The sequence below is a fragment of the Battus philenor genome, unplaced genomic scaffold, assembly GCF_028537555.1.
Source record: "Battus philenor isolate CCGP_79_NKW_IND1 unplaced genomic scaffold, ilBatPhil1.0.hap1 SCAF_4, whole genome shotgun sequence".
Classification (NCBI taxonomy): Eukaryota; Metazoa; Arthropoda; class Insecta; order Lepidoptera; family Papilionidae; genus Battus; species Battus philenor.
In genome coordinates this window covers 10,188,411-10,205,466 of record NW_027181704.1, presented here as the reverse complement: position 1 = coordinate 10,205,466, position 17,056 = coordinate 10,188,411, and the positions used below count along the sequence as shown (strand labels likewise).

The 17,056-nt window shown below is 30.4% G+C and overlaps 3 protein-coding genes across 5 annotated transcripts; 1 reads left to right on the top strand and 2 right to left on the bottom strand.

Moving 5' to 3' along the window:
• Positions 1-461: 461 nt before the first annotated feature.
• Positions 462-10,286, bottom strand: HisRS (histidine--tRNA ligase). Of its 3 annotated transcripts, none has more exons than XM_068772099.1 (9): positions 10,018-10,286; positions 9,598-9,873; positions 8,902-9,114; positions 8,510-8,731; positions 7,774-7,980; positions 7,035-7,329; positions 3,485-3,585; positions 2,034-2,216; positions 462-1,445 (listed from the first exon to the last, which is right to left on the bottom strand). In XM_068772099.1, exons 1-9 carry the CDS (start codon positions 10,108-10,110, stop codon positions 1,212-1,214), a joined length of 1,824 nt encoding a protein of 607 aa, XP_068628200.1. In that variant the 5' UTR covers positions 10,111-10,286; the 3' UTR covers positions 462-1,211. The 3 variants fall into 3 exon arrangements, with proteins under 3 accessions (XP_068628200.1, XP_068628202.1, XP_068628203.1); XM_068772101.1 differs by lacking the exon at positions 9,598-9,873 and adding an exon at positions 9,191-9,355 and having other exon boundaries at positions 10,018-10,107; XM_068772102.1 differs by lacking the exon at positions 9,598-9,873.
• A 569-nt stretch (positions 10,287-10,855) lies between these two features.
• Vps36 (vacuolar protein sorting 36) lies at positions 10,856-14,256 on the top strand. Its single transcript, XM_068771736.1, has 7 exons — positions 10,856-10,996; positions 11,075-11,270; positions 11,719-12,080; positions 12,871-13,035; positions 13,306-13,406; positions 13,476-13,590; positions 13,857-14,256. Exons 1-7 carry the CDS (start codon positions 10,901-10,903, stop codon positions 14,028-14,030), a joined length of 1,209 nt encoding a protein of 402 aa, XP_068627837.1. The 5' UTR covers positions 10,856-10,900; the 3' UTR covers positions 14,031-14,256.
• A 1,550-nt stretch (positions 14,257-15,806) lies between these two features.
• LOC137928762 (piRNA biogenesis protein EXD1) lies at positions 15,807-17,031 on the bottom strand. The gene is made up of 3 exons (XM_068771724.1): positions 16,444-17,031; positions 16,256-16,372; positions 15,807-16,186 (listed from the first exon to the last, which is right to left on the bottom strand). Exons 1-3 carry the CDS (start codon positions 17,029-17,031, stop codon positions 15,944-15,946), a joined length of 948 nt encoding a protein of 315 aa, XP_068627825.1. The 3' UTR covers positions 15,807-15,943.
• Between the last annotated feature and the right edge of the window lie 25 nt (positions 17,032-17,056).

Sequence of the window (17,056 nt, the reverse complement as noted above, 5' to 3'; positions counted from 1 at the left end):
ATATATATATATATATATACCCATAAATATATATATATATATATATTTATATATATATATATATATATATTTATATATATATATATATATATATATATCTCTATTTCAACAATCACATATCAAAGCTTTAAATTTAACCAAAAAAACTTTTATTATTTTTTAATCTTAGAGATTTCACTTGCAATAAATTATTTGCACATTTAATGACCTTTCTACAAACATTTAAACAACAATAAAATAGAATAATTACTCCTTTGGTGTGCGAAATGGCGCAAGAAACTCCGGCATCGCTGGTAATACTGGATGTTTTTTAGCTTTTCTGGTAGAGAATAAATACAAAGCTTTAAGTTCGCCATTACATAAATTGTGTAGAATAAATTAATATCACTATTTTATTACTCACGCAACGTATCGTAGTCTCCCGACCAAAAGGTTACAATAGAACAGAAAATAAAACAAAATTAAAATTGAAATATCATTTATTATGATTCACACATATACAAACAGTAGCAGAAGTTATTTTAAACTAATGTTTAACACATATCATTAAGAATAATAAGTTCTTTTTAGCGAATAGACGCCCACTGCAAGACATAAGCCTACCCCAAAGAGCGCCACGGTGATCGGTCTTTCGCTGCCGGCATCCGGCAACGGTCGTCGGTCGGTCGTGTCGGTCTTGCAGCGAGTATAGCTTGCTTTAATTTACTTTTAAAATAAAACTAAAGGATTCGAAATACTTATAAACGTTTTGGAAGTAGAAGTTATTCTAAAATAAATTACTACAGGTAGATTGTTTAAATATTTCGTTAACTATTTGCGAGCTCATATTGCTTTAATATCACAAATTAATGCACAGTATTTATTACATAGTATGAATAGGTGAACCGGTAAGCGGTTATATTTGGATAAGATAAATTAGGTACCTCACATGGCGGCTGCGTTTGAAAGAAACCTATATTCCAACATGAAAAAAATAGGTTAATGACGTTTCGCTTTACAAAATGCTTGTAAATGCATGTAAAAGATGATTTTTTGTTTACACACAATATCTTCTCTCACAAACTAGTTTTAATTCCTACCACAAAGGTTATTCTTTATATAAACTTGTACCAATACATATACATTTCAATTTTTGAATTAAAACTTATTCATAAACAATTTTTGCAAAATCCAAAATCTTAACAACTAATTTATATTTCTTTAACAGAGATTTATATGGATCCATTCATTTCTTTGATACTCAATCCGTTTATCCTAGTTCTTAGTTCTTCCACAAGATTTGTTCGAAGCACTTCTTGCTCTTCTCTCGTCGCAATGTTCCTAATCTTCACCAAGCCACGTTTTAATTCTGATTCACCAAGAATCACTGCTAAAGGTATTCCATTCTCTTCACAATGTTGCAGTTGGTTCAACATTTTCGGATTCTTCTTGTAAGATTGTTCCGTCTGGAATACAGAATTATGGTACTGTCTTAGCAACCAAGCAATAAAAAACATGTTTAATAACGTGTGTAAAGATCAAAAGTTGATTACAAAAATGTACATGAACTAAATTGTATAAAAAAGTGAAAACAGTAGAACCAAGCTTCAATTTAGAAACATCTTACACTGGTCTAAAACAATTTCATATTTTGTCCAAATTTAATATATTATCATGATCATTCTTTTAACCATAGGACGTCCATTACTGGACATAGTCCAACCTCAAAATTTTTTAAATATGGATGCATCGTCTTCGAACAACCTTAACAAGTTTCTCTGTCCACCTTGTAGGTTAACGTCATAACCTGCGATTACCGACTCCCATCTGTTCTAAATGCTATATGACTTGCCCACTCCCACTTTAACTTGCCAATCTTCTTGGCTACGGATCTCTCGAGCATAGCCCTCGCCTACGCTCGTCAAAAGAATGTGAGCTTTCAAATATAATGAAACTATATTTATTTATCCACTTCATACACAAGTTGTAATGTTTACAAAACTAATACAACAATCAATAAAGTAAATATGTCATACTATTGAATACGGCCATACCTTAATCCCCGCGTTCCAAAGCTCAGCACAAATCTTCATTCGCTCCTCCAAAAAGTTCTTCTGAGCAGAGGCTACATACACATCGATCTCATTAGTTCGAACAGTTATGTCTCCGGCCGCCAGTTTGGACTCCAATACAGAGAATATACGTTCAACGCCAATACTAACACCGACACACGGCACCTGCGAATGTAACAATAGTAAATAGGTAAATAATTTATTTATTATAAAACATATATACAAATAACACTAAGTTGAGTATCTGAAAAGATCGTTAGAAATAATTAGCGAACCACTTTCACTGCTTTCTTCACAGTATTTTATGCTGAGTGAACCAATAATGAAAATATTGGGCTAACAAATTGTACTTTCTTATGTTACAACCTCTAATGCTCTGCCAGGATTTTGTATTTCAAAAGAAGTTTTTTTTTCGGGCTAAATCTACATTGGTCTTTACAGACTTTGTAGACTTGAGGGGTTGAGCGCGAAGTTTACGTGCGAGGTTTAGACTGAGCGCTCTTTTAGGAGTTCCGGCTTGGGCGGGCTGTTACATCAAATATTACCGGATTACGAGGTGTGCTCTTAGATCGCTTTGATAGATACGTCATGACGCAAAGGCCTAAAAGTGGACCTTAGCGGGGACTGTCGCTTAATAGGCGTAAAGGATTACAACTCAAGGGCAACGGCAGTTACCACTAACACTGCTATCACTTTAGCAAAAGCATTAGAAATGAAGAATGGTCAGCCAATGGCAACACTAAATTCTTGGACTTTTTTATATCTCGCTCTGATATTTCTAAAAAACGATTACTTATGTTGCTATTATATCAGCTCAATTTCTTGAGATTAAGAGCATATCACTTCTATTCAGGTGAATTCTCTGCTTATGTCTATTTAATTAATAGTAAGATTGTAAAGGAAATCACAAGACTTAAATCCACACCTGAAAATGCTTTACCATAATGCGTTTAAATATGAAGCATCTAAACATCTAAAGAATAATTTACAAATTCAATCTTGCTCATGCTTCATGACGGTCAGGCATACGTCGGCTGTTTTTACGCCTGACTCAAGTACACAAAAAATAATAGTACATTAAAATATGTGAAATAGTAAACCTTGATATTAAAACCTATAAGCTTGATTATTCTGGACATTTTAAAGTTCGAGATTGCTTTAACTTACAATTATCACAGCCCTTATATAGATATAAATATACCGGATAAATATACCGCATATACCGGAAAAAATGTCGTTTCTCCGCAGTACTTGCTAGACGTTGAATACTAGATGGCAAAAGGCTGTTGACAACGAAGGTGAATATATTGTTGATTAGAAATAAAAACTTATTAAAAATGTAGTCGTGTGATTTGAACTTAAGAAAACGACATTACTTTCCGGTCCCCCTAATAAATACTATTACTAGGTTAGATAAGCCTAAAATGACATACCTGCTTGTTCTTCGAATCAAACATTCCGACGAGGTTATCGTAACGACCGCCTCCAGCGATTGATCCGACAGAATGTTCTTCATTGCCGATTTTAATAGGTTCTGTAAAAAAGCAAGTTATAAATCTACACAACATCTTTATCATCCCAACAGTAGAATTTCCAGTGATATAGGTTTACTACATAAATATCCAATTGGACCAAGCGGCCTTCATCACAACGCTACTTCTAAATCATAATCCTATGATAGCACCCATTCGAAATTCGATTTAAAAGGACACCATCAAATCATTAAGTAGGCATAAAAAGACAACCCCTAAGCCGATGTCCCTGATGGAGCTCTTGACTAGCCACTTGTGGCATCCGCCTAACCGATCTAAGCTTGACAGTCTTTAAATCCAGTGAAATAACAATCAATGTAGCTATATTTTGTGAATTATAACTCTTACAATAAAATATTTCGTACCCCTTAATACATCAAATTTAATATTTAACCTGTCAACTGCCTATGGACATATCTGTCCGAACTCCCCGGGTGCGTACGGGTCTGATTGCCCGAAATAAAGTAGGCTACATTATATCAAATCACCTTAAAAATACACTATAAAATCTACAGACAACAGAATCACAAACAATAATATTTCATTTATCTTTTTAAAAAATTCGTTCCTGACACCGACAGTCGCCATGTTGCGGCACACGAAGGGTTAAATCTTGTTTACCTTCAGATAAGTACATAAACCCGTGAAGTACAAATGATTCACAGTTACAGCTAAGACGAATTGAGTGAAATGTCTAGATTCTTAATAAGGAAAAACGTTGATATTACCGAGAATAAACAGAGTAATCAATCACCTTTAAGACGAAACAATATTGCGTGATATTTCGCAAAAACCAGTTCTTAAACCGGTCAAGCTAAACCATATAAGGTAAATCTGAATTACTAACCTCTCTATAAAATACAAGTTATACAATTCTTAATATTTTACTGGTTATGCTATAATCACATTGATACGATAACAACGACCATGACCTACTAAGTCGCGAATTGCGAAGTTAGTTCTCAATGGTGAGTGGTGGTATGTAAATATTTGCCTTATAATCAATGCATATTTTCTGGGTCAAACTGTTATTCGGACCTTGACATTACCTTGATATTGTTAGTCTTTACTGCATAGTAAATTCATTAACACATTGAAACGTCCCATAAACATTAAATAGTTTAATGAAACAGAGTGATTATGTAATCTATCGTTATCCAGTGGAACATTTTATTGCAGTACCATTGTCATGAATTCCAACAGTACAATCACTACGCTGAACATTCACCTCGGGCCTATAGTGAACGGTACATTTAGATCAGTGATACTCAACCTTTTTTATTGGAAACACAATCATTTCAATCATGATCGCGAGCAATAGGAATAAATAAATAAAGTAAATTGGAGAATAATTTCTTAGGATTAATTAAATGAGCAGTGGTAGCCCAGGGGTAGGACATTGAGACTTGCGATCGTAAGTCGCGAGTTTTATTCCCGAGATTCAATCTATGTAATTCACGTTGCGGGTATTGATTGTATATAATTGCTACACAAACATGTTTTGAGAGGATGGGCAGCAGTGTCCTCTGCGTGCCATCGTTCTACGGTGCGATTGCTTACCCGCCTGCCACACGTGACGAATATATTACAGTTTATCCCCACATAGATATCTTTAAGGAAGATTGCAATGCAGTGGGAGTCTATTTGCTGAAAAGACGAATTAAGCAACTATCAAAGGAATCAATCTGATTACTGACATTTTAGACATGATGCAGTCAGTGTCGTGGGAACTATTGGAAATAAAGTAAAATAGATGGATCTTATTTATTTATTGTAGTGGATTAAGCCATTCATTTCTTGACTAGATAAAAGAAAACCAATATAATACCAGGTATACGGCCAGCCTCATTAAAAAAAAACTGATTAAAATAGATTATAAAATGTTAAACAAATAAAAATAATTGCAACAATAATTATAAAAATGACTAATTTTACCTTTAATTTTACCAAGGACGCTAGAAATTTAAAAAAAGATAATTCATATTTAGCAAAAATAAATTAGAGAATGTAGTAAGAAGCTCATTCATTTCCATGCAAGTAAAATATTTTTTTTAATTGTCTCTTTAAATTCTAGTCTCCTATTTCTTACATTTCTTTAGATGGCAAGTTTATTGACCCTCATTGAACAGACGAATGATTTAAGAAAGTGAAAGTACATCGGAGAATAACGACCTCATCTTATATTACAAAACTGCAGTAAAAAAGGATCAAAACAACCAGTTATTCTATGAATTATAATCTCTAACTTCAAAAGTAAATCACGTACTTTGTTACATTAAAGTAATATAAAGTAATATAAACTTGATGAGAGTTGAAATCATTAACTTTCCAATATAATTAAATCTGTATATTTCCTGATATTAAATACAATATATATAAAATAAATGCTCATTATGTTATAGAAATTGTTTCAATTATGATTCACGGCAAATAATTCAAAAAGTACCGGAGTTTTAAGAATATACTCGTGTTCATTCTCAAAATCACTGTTAATAGAGACAAATAAATGCATTTACTGGAATTAAAAATAATAACTTATTACTAAAGTTCAATAATAAATCAACTATCAAACCTATTAATATTTAACAATGAAAGGTGCACTATGATTATATGACATTATTTTGCACTTTGTCACCATAACATGTGTTACTGACAATGATATTAAGTAGTTTTTATATTCAGTTATAAATAACCTAGTTATCATGAATGATGCAATATACAAAAAAATTAAGTATTATTTATATTTAGTAAGAGCAGCCAAAGACGTCCAACCATGAGGTAAGGAAACAACCTTCTAACATTTCTCCTATTGGAAATCTATGAAGGCCAAATCCCAGTAGCAGTCGTTCTATGGTTGAAATAATGACACTTAGCTCTTAGTATTACACTTGCTTATTGTATACTCTAAAAAATTAAGAAAAATATTAGACAAAGCTTTTTTTGTTTTGTGGACCGGAATTTCACTGCCGCCCAAGTAGCGGAAGTGCGCAGTGAGCCTAAGATCCTAAGCTTAAAGGTACCCGGGGAAACCCCAGCTAGGGCCCAATTCTCCCGGTTTGGAGACTTCCGAACTCTTAGATTGTTCCGCCACAAGGGAACTTCTGCATGGGCTGCCACTCATCGATATTACTCACTTAGCATTCCCACACGAGGCTGCCCGAAAGTGTTGAACCTCGACCTTGTCGATTGCCTGGCTAATAACACTATTACGATTTCAAAAAGCCTTTACACTGTGAGTTGCCGCGAAAAAAACTGAAGGTGCATCAGATTAGAATAGGTTTGCTTTTCACTACTAAAGGATATATACTTTTAACTTCATTTTAGATACACAAACAATGATAACTAGAGATTAAAATAAAAATCAATGAATGACATAATAAGCAATTCGATTGACAATCTAAAATTTTTAATACAACTAAAATAAAAAAGTATACATAATAACTGAACTTACGTGTTAAAACAGCTTCATAGATAACTCCAGTGTAGTAATCCAAGCCTCGAGCTAAACTCAAGTCAAACAGGATCTTATCCTTAATACCAACTATATCACAATAGTTTAACAGCAACTTAATACTCTCCAGGCCTTCAACTGCTGCCTTTGATTTAGTTAACTTCTCATTTCGCAATAGCCTATCAACTAATTCTATTCCACCATTCAACCGTACATATTCACCTATTCTGTCGGCAGCATCTGGTGTAATACCTTTCTCATTAATCATTTCAGTTCTTACTTCTTCCCATGGTGACTGAAAAATGGTTGTTTCATATACAATATATTTTATATATAAAGTAGTGAAGGTAATAAGAAAATGTGAGTAAGTTCCTGATAAGTCAATTAAAATATGCAAATAATTCACATATGAAAATATGAACATACAACTTTGACTATTGCTGGGGACTGTATTTAATAATATTTTTCTCCTGCTTATACCAATATTATATATATTGAAATTATTATTAGTTATAATTTGTTTAAAAAGAGAACATTTTATATATCTTTAATTATAACAAGAAAGCGTGTCATTTACCTATTCATTTCTAAATACATGCCACAATAACTGTACCATTAAGTAGGTTACTATTGCTGTTGTGAAAAGTAAATTAAAAGTCAGTCAACAAGTAATATTTATTTAACTGATTAGATACAAGTAAAAAGTTGGACAGTAATTAATAAACTCATTTATATTTACCTTATCTAATTTGTCAACAGTTGAACAGGTGGACCGAAATTTATCTCCAGGTACACCACATGCCTCAAACATACCATCAAGCAATCGCCTATGATTGATCTTTAAAACATACTTTCCAATATCAAGGGCATCTAATATTTCAGTTACTACTTTAAGACATTCAACATCTGGAACCATTGGATCATATTGACCAGCAATATCAAAATCCTGAAAATAATAACAATATTTGTATTATATAACTACTATGTATAACCATTAACTATAATAATTTTTTAATTAGTACTGGCATAATATTCATAAAAAATATATGCTGCCTAACAATTATGTATAATATATTTGAAAATAATATATTTAAAATATAATAATATATTTGAAAATACCCAAGTACTTTAATCTATTTGTTTAAACATGAACATTTAAGATTTACCAACTAATCCATATCAAATAGTGGCAGCCCTCTTCTCCCAACTGTCTGCATTTAGTAAAAGCGAAAAAAAAAAATATTGTAAAAAAAACACTAGCAATACAAATTAGAGTTAGTAAAAATTTTCAAATTAGAATTGACAAAACAAGTTGTTTGATTAATATATCATCATTGTTCCAGCCAAGATTCAATAGATTTATACTTCCTCTATGCCTACTGTAAACAATTAGTTTTCATCTGAAACAAACTATTATATCTATGTTTTAAAAATTAAAATTCTCTTAAAGTTCTATTAATTTTTAATGTACTCACACATTGATAGAACTCTCTATACCTTCCTCTAGTCATGGCAGGATTATCTCTTCTGTACACTTTGGCAATATGATATCTTTTTAGTGTGTTGATCTTGCTCATTGCCAAATAACGTGCTAATGGTACAGTCAGGTCATATCTCAGAGCAAGAATTTCTCCTCCTTGATCTTTGAGGTCATAAATTAATTTTGAATCTTCTCCATATTTTCCTGTTAGCACTTCCTGCAAATCAAAATTATATTTTAACTAAATGAATATTGAAATTATCAGAAATGTAAACAAAATCACACACAATTATTTCTATGTTAAATGTGTAATAAAGTAAAAATGATTCAGAGTAAATCATGTTGTTACAACTCATGTATAATAATAAATTTGCTTAGTAAATTTACCTTCAATTCAAAAACTGGAGTATCTATACACTCAGCACCATGTTTTTTAAAAACAGTGATAATCTTTTGAAGAACATTATTTCTTATTGCCATTTGCTGTGGATTATAATCTCTAGTTCCTTTTGGAGTTTTAAGAACAAACTTCTGTGGAGTTGCATCTTCTGTACCTAATTGTGCCTTCAGAGCTAAAAGTTTGCTAACTTCATCTTTAATCTAAAAAAAAAATGAGATTTATTGTAAATCTAAATGTCATTGTGCCTATTTCTTTTTATAATGAGTTTACTAATACCTTGGTCAATGATGTAGTTGAAAAGCATTTTTTGTAATCATTGTTGGCAATCAAATTGCATAATCGGTAATAATGTTTTTGGTTCTTTACCAATCTCAATGCCTTGTAATACATGTTTCTAATACTGTTCCAGTAGCAAAGTAACAAAATGGTTCCTTATCACCACTGATGATGAAAATTTCAAAACCGGAAAAGAAATTGAATATCAATATATTTTTTTAATATATTAAAATAATCAAGTTTATATTAATATTTATGAGGTAACATATCTATGTAGCAATGAGGAACCATATGGGGAGATTATTATAACAAATACTTGGAGGACTTGGGTGCACCACAATAAAAAGTATTATTTAATGTGCAAAAATAATAAAAACAAGCTACTTCTAAAGTACAGAAACACAAACCTGGTCATCAAGAGATTTATCATTGTATTTTTGTAAATTTGTAAAAGCATTTTGGAAGCAAGTTAAGGGGTTATTTTTAATTTCTGATTCATCATAACTCCGCATATGGTACCACCACCTCTTGATGTATATATACTTTTGTAAGTCTAAATCCTGTCCTAATTTATTTAAAACCTCTAAATCTAATGCAGAGGGTGTATAGCCTGATAAATAACTAAACCGAGATAAATGTTTATCCATTTCTTCAAGATCATAGGAACATTTTTGCGTCTTCTGCTATAAAACCAATAATCATCATTAAAAATTAAATGACGCAACTCATAAATTTCTTACACAAATGAATTATTTGACAATTAACCAATGATGTTTTGTGATCACACTTTTAAAGATTTTGTCTTTGGCTTTTAAGTTAAAACTAACCTTTTCGGCGGATTCCTTTGCAGCTTTTAATTTCCTCACCGTATCACCCTGCTCTTTAATTTTTTGAAGTAATGTTTCTTGACTCTCGGCCATAATAACACAATATAATAAAAAATCTTTGGTAGTCTTTACTGTCACTACCACTCAAGGCTAATAGTAAAGTAAAAGTAAGTACAGTGTCTAACAAATAATTGTAGGTTAACCTTACGCCACACACCACCTTTCATTTCGTTTTGCTTTGCTGTTTCAGACGTGCAAAATCTCGAACAAAGATATTAGAAGTTTCGCCAATCTGTCAAATTAGTGATGTTAATATCGATAAAAATTATTTGTTATTAACTTTAAGAAACGATTTTTGTTTATATTTATATATTTACGATATTCGTTTAATATATTATATTTATAATATCGCAATCTTAAAATTATTATTTATGAAAGTAACCATAAAAACCAAATAACATGAATGTTAATACCGATAAAAACTATTTTTTATTAAGTAAAGATATGATTTTTATATATTTTACATTTTTAATAAATATTTTTAATTTAAACCTCTTAATATTTAAATTATTCTTTAAGAAAGTGTCCACAAAAAAAAATTAAAAACTTGAATATTTCCGCCGGTGTTCACACTTTTCACAAAATGTCTATTATAAGACTATTTCAATATTAAAATTTAAATTTTCATTACCAATAGAGATTTTCTAGCCAAACAATATAATCCTCATAACAAAAAATGTTAATATTTATTGAAGAGATGTCAAATTTCCTGTGATTATAATTGCCAACATAGTTCATTATCATAGCTAATAGACATCTTCAATCCTTATCTGTATAATCCAGCACAGTGCATTGTTATTTGTCTTTTCCAAATGTCATAAAAATGGACAGATTTGAATACATTGATGCTCGCTTATTCGAGGGGGAAAACTATTTAAAACGAGAAAAAAATGTTAAAATATACGACGGCGAAGATAAGGCGAGTGTTAATCTGATAGTCTATATTAAGGTAAATATTAGTTCTAGATTTGTTATTAAATTTTTTGGAAATTTTTAGACACAATTTGTAGATGGTGAAGTTGTCCTCACTACCCACAGAATTTTATGGGGCAAGCCGGGAGATATACCTAAAGGACTGACATGTTTATCTTTACCGTTGTACTATGTGTTTTGTTTGGAAGAAGAGAGTGGTGGTGTTTTTGGGCTTGGCGGCCCAAAAAGGATTATTTTGCACCTAGGTCCATCACTTCCAGGTGAATTATTTTTAGTTTTTTAAATTTTTATGTAATCTTTATACTTAATTACTAATAAAATGGTTAGGTGTTGAATAATGTGTTAAGCGTTTATGAATTACTTACAGTTTTTTCTTATTGACATTTGTTTTGGGAAAAAATTATACTTTTCTGTTCATTCTTAGGACTTTGAATAATCTTAGATTCTTGGTTTAATACTTTTCATATACTTCTAATGGTTAATAGTCTTCAGTAGTTATTATTGATGAATTTAGGCAACATTCTTATTTTAAAATAGTACTTATTTATTTTACTTTTTATTAAATATTTAGTACAGTGTATGACTAACATGTAATTACAATTTAAAAGGTAGTCTTATGGGTTCTCTGTTACAAATATATATATATATATATATATATTAACTTCTTTGCTTTTCTAATTAGAATGAAATTTTATTTTTTATTTACAGGGAAAAGACCTGGTCCAGCAGTAGTCAGTCCATATCACTTCATAAAGTTTTCATTTAAAGATGGAATAGATCCTGTATTTTATAAAGCATTAAGTGATGCTGTAACTGCTAAGGCATGGGAGAGATCAACGCCATTATTATCTCCAAGTACAGAATCTGTAACTTCTTTGTCATCAAAGAACCCTGTGACTCCTGTAAACTCAAAGATACGGTCAGGGATTGTGGGCATTGAAAGAAGTATAGAAGAACAGCACAGAGCTACCGATGAAAGCATCAGTGTTGCTTTTCAAGATCTTAAAAAGCTTATGGCGAAGGCAAAGGAGATGGTTTCAATATCCAAAACTATTTCAACAAAAATCCGGGTATGTACTATATAAAAAAATTATTTATTTAATTTATAACCTGTGTGTCTATGAATATAATCTTGCAAGTGCAATTATGAAAAGAGTTTACTATCAACTTCTCTGTCCACTTATTTTACAATAAAGAGGGAACTATATTTAACTACAATGTTTTTAGACTATAATAAAATGGTTTTCTTATTGTTGAAAAATTAATTTTTATTGTGGTGTAATAAGATTATTTTAATACATTGGTTTTATATATAACTTGATGCAAAGTTCTAACACTTATTTTCTCTCACTAAGTAGAAAAATATGCAATTGATAGATCCTACCAGGTATGCCAATGATATTAAGCAAGTCAGTTTCTCAACTTAATATATGAAAATTAGTCTGCCATGTGGGGTGACATCCACATAAAATAGGGAGTAAAATAAGATAAGCAAAATAGATGTTATTAATTGTAATAATTAGAATTCAGATAGATATGAAGACACCAAAAGTGCTGTAAAGCTTTCCATTGCCATAGTAATAAGTATAAAATATAGAAGGTTGACATTAAAAAATTAGTATTAATGAGACACTAAATAAAAAGATCAAGGAGGTGGTATAGAAATTTAAATTACTAAAAATGGACATAACACATTGTAAAAAAATTTATGAAATAAAGAAAGGTGGTTTTACAGATGGTGAAAACAAAATCTAATCAGTTTTGTATTAATTAACTCAAGTATGAAAGTACCTAGTTCTGCCTACATTGACAAAATAGAAAGGTTAACTAATTCTAAACTAAACCATTCAAAATTCACAGGAAAAACAAGGCGATATATCAGAAGATGACACTGTTAGATTCAAGTCCTACCTTATGAGTTTAGGTATTGATGATCCAGTAACTAGAGATGCATTCCGATCAGATTCTGATTATTATGTGGGCCTTGCCCAGCAGATTTCAGACATGATGATAGCCATTCTGCTGGTAAGATGTTTTTCCTCAATTGAAAAATCTTTTCCGCAATTGAAATATAAATGTAATGGACTAGAATTACATACCCTAGTGTAGATATGACTAGATTCATTTAAAGTATGTAGTATATATTCGGGCTTCTCAGAAATATCTTTTTATTCATGATTCATATGCATGAAATACTATAGAAATATGAGACAACAGAGCTTGAAAAACCTAATCAAATCAAATATATGAATCTTTGATTAAAAAAAAATTAATTTAGCTATTTTATTACTACAGGACTGCGGTGGTATAATGTCATTAGCAGACGTGTGGTGCAGAGTGAATAGAGCCCGAGGCTTGGAGCTTATATCACCAGAGGATCTATTAAATGCTTGCAAGTAGGTTTAAGAATAAAAGATGAGATTTGTACAAAATTTCTTTGAAAATTCATAATTCATGTTCTCCAGATTATTACAAACAATTGGTGCTCCTATGTTACTTCGAAAATTTCCAAGTGGAGCATGTGTTCTGCAATTGAATAGTCAGAGGGATGAAGAAGTTGCTAAAAATACTAGTCAGTTGGTGAGTATAATATTATTGTGTAATTTTCGAATTCCCAAAATAATATAATATTATACAAAATGTATTGATAGGCATTTATCTTTTAAAGATAAAACAGTATATATATGTATAATATGTAACATAAATTGGATAAAAGAACTGAATTATGCAATGTAGCTACAAAATAATGTTTTACCATACTCAACTTGCATGCTTTTCTGCTTCAGAAATGTTTATATTGGTTATGAAATTTAATAATTAATCTTAATTTTTCTTACTTTTTTTAGCTTGAAGATAATGGATCTCTTACACCAGTAAAACTTTCTCAATTAGCTAATGTTTCTGTACTATTGGCTCGTGAACAGCTTTTCACTACTGAACGCCTTGGTCTAGCTTGTAGAGATGAATCCATAGAGGGACTATCTTTCTATCCAAATATGTTTCTCAATAAAGCTGCATGAGTGCAATTATATACACAATAAAACTATTTATATTCGTTTACGCATTTTGATTTTGAAAGAAATAAGATGTGTTAGTCATATGTTCTTGTTTAATAAATGTAAATAAACTCTTGAAATTCTAAGATGTACTGTACTATCTACTGTAACTATAAAATTTGTTATGACCTCTATGTCTATATCTTTATATAACTAGATATGAATATCCTGATTTATATATGATCTAAATATAGTGGTAAAAAAATTTGATGAGCACATATTTATTTATTATACCTTTCTGTTAACAAAATCTGTTAATGTCAATAATGCACTTGTAGTATGGAATAAATTGTATAAATCAAAGATTTTCTAAGTATTTCTTTAGTGATGTGAAAAATATCCTTCATTATAAATAATACTTAAATCAATATGTGTTATACTTGAGATAAATATTATTATTTTTTATAACTGAAAAAAAAATCCAATATAGACACTCAAAATTTATTTTCGAAGCATTCTAAATCCAAATAGGTCAAATTTTAAGCTAATTATTATTATCAAGCAATTTTCAATGAAAGCTTATAATCCTTCTCACTTTAAATACCTCAAAACTGTAAATCATTTCTCAAAATAGCTCACTCTTTAATGCAAAGTGTAAGCAATATGCCTTTAACCATTATTTGCATATATTAAAGCCCTTAAAGTCTATACTTATGTATAAAAATGGTGATATTTTTCATACAAAAATAAATAGTTACAATGTTCAAATAACAAAAAAAAAAGTTTAGCTGGTGATGTGTGATAATTTTTTTACTACAAAGAATATCAAATAAACAGTTGGATTAACAAAACGTCGTAATAGTTACCATTAGGTATTACCACATTAGGACATTTTCATTTAAATATATATTTTAACACTGGCATTATAGCTATAAATTTTAGCACAAAGCTTTTATTTTAATTACTTGTTTCATTCAAATTACTTCTTTCATGAACTTACTACAAACAAGTTTAAACTACAACGCGACAGAACACCTATTCTTAGGCCCCTACCCACAGCGATTTTTTGTTGCCAGCTTAACCCGTGTAAGGATTTACATCGGAAAAAATGGAGGTTACTGTTGTTACTGCGTTGCGACTGAATCGTGGGCGATAGCACACAGCTAACAACCGCGCGAACGGCGTCACTACAAAAAGCCTTGGACGAGGTCCTTATGATCATCGTTTATCCAAACTATGAGACCATTAGGGTAGATTTCGTAAAAGCAGTCAAGTTATTTAATATTCTTAAACACATTTTGTTTTTAACATGGCCTAAGTGTACATAACATATTCAGGATGTATGTTATCAAGTACATATCTGATGTTCATTGTAACTTCAACATTTTTAGATTATTTTAATCAAATGTTTTAATAATTTAAATGCATTGACTTAGCAATAACTTTAGTGGTTTAATCTGTTAAAGCAAGAATTTCATCAACTCTTTTCTAATATAAAATAAAATTGAATTATATTGGTATCCAACAAACTATATGTTGACCATGCATGTTGTGCATATAGATGTATAAATATAAAATATATATTAAGATGAAATCAGTGTTTTTTTCTTTATTAATGTAAAAAGTGAATTATCCTCTTTGTCGTTAAATTATGGAGTAACCAGAAATTTTAACAAATATATAGTATATTTGTTAGATAGAATATTTTGTCAATAATATTAATAAAACTGTTTTTTAAATGATAGACTTATTAACAGAAATAATTAAATTTTTTTTATAATATTAAGCATTTTAAAAAGCATAAAGTAAAATATAGATCATGTTTCTTTAAATGGTTATATTGGTGTGGGTGTAAAGCAAAATAATTGGTGTAATAGGCAAAATAAAAAATATCCTAATTCTACTGTTTATTAAATTGTGGAATGGTTTTAACACACTTAATACTCAATTGCACTCTTAAAGTCCTTTGGTATTTGACAAGATTTACCACACAGTTCCCAGGCTTTAAAATCATCACATGCTCTAATATTTTCAATGTAGCACTCTATACCTCTATTAAAAGGCAACATCATTTCATCATTAATCATTTCAGAGAGACGATGAAGGTATGCTATGTTTTTTGCAAGCGTGTCCTTTATGTTTGAAGACAATGGTCTTTCTGTGCACTCAACTATATTAAGCTGAAAAATAAATTGAATTAAAACATGTTTCAACTAATATTACATTACAATTATAATTTACTGTATTACCTTATCTTCAATAGTACTGTTATGGAGCCCAAGATAAGTATTTAAACATTCAGGTAACATCTTTACTTTAGTTGGTAACCGACCGGTTTTGTTTCTAGCTACAATTAAGTCTCCAACCTAAAATAAAATTATGCTTTTTTAGGTCTACAAACAAATTTATTGCAAAACATATGTACCACTATACTTACTTGTGTATCAAACACTGAATTAAGCTTAACATTGTGTTTGTGATATAAACAGTCTGATATTTTTCTACAATCATGTACTATTTTTTTAGGAGAATCACATTCCAGTATTTTTTTTAATCCAGCATCAAATGCATGAAATTGCATGACTTGAACATCAAATATATAGATTTGGTTTGGAGTTGACAATACAATAAAGGGCATTTTACACTTTCTACCCATATTCGCACCATCACTGCTGAGAGCAATATAATGATTCTGCATTAAGTCCTCTATGGCATCATGAAAACTTTTGTCAACTTGGTTTATATAAATGAATTTTTTTGAAGTCTTAATGATGTCTTCACATTCTTTTTGTGTTAATTTCAAATACGGCTTGTCATTTTGATCTTGGAGTTTTATGATATTTTTCACTTCAGAGTCATAATAGTGGCATATACCTTTATCTTCTTCGCCTTGAGGCAATTCTTTAACATTATACAATGATATTTTAGATTTGTCAGTGTTCATGCCGTAAAAACGGCCTTCAACAACTTCGAAGTTTTTTGTGTGGACTTGTAAAAGTTCTCCTTTCATATATAGATTATCCATTTTATAGTTATCCTTATTGTTAAAA

Coding starts and splice junctions, on each gene's coding strand:
- HisRS (XM_068772099.1), bottom strand. CDS start 10,110: ATGGCCGAGAGTCAAGAAACATTACTTCAAAAAATTAAAGAGCAGGGT. Junction 9,115..9,597: donor ATAAATCTCTTGATGACCAG/GTTTGTGTTTCT, acceptor TTTTTTTTTTAG/ATTAAAGATGAAGTTAGCAA. Junction 1,446..2,033: donor TTTGGAACGCGGGGATTAAG/GTATGGCCGTAT, acceptor TCTGTATTCCAG/ACGGAACAATCTTACAAGAA.
- Vps36 (XM_068771736.1), top strand. CDS start 10,901: ATGGACAGATTTGAATACATTGATGCTCGCTTATTCGAGGGGGAAAAC. Junction 10,997..11,074: donor TATACGACGGCGAAGATAAG/GCGAGTGTTAAT, acceptor GGAAATTTTTAG/ACACAATTTGTAGATGGTGA. Junction 11,271..11,718: donor CCTAGGTCCATCACTTCCAG/GTGAATTATTTT, acceptor TTTTATTTACAG/GGAAAAGACCTGGTCCAGCA.
- LOC137928762 (XM_068771724.1), bottom strand. CDS start 17,031: ATGGATAATCTATATATGAAAGGAGAACTTTTACAAGTCCACACAAAA. Junction 16,373..16,443: donor ATTCAGTGTTTGATACACAA/GTAAGTATAGTG, acceptor ATTTTATTTTAG/GTTGGAGACTTAATTGTAGC. Junction 16,187..16,255: donor ACAGTACTATTGAAGATAAG/GTAATACAGTAA, acceptor TTTATTTTTCAG/CTTAATATAGTTGAGTGCAC.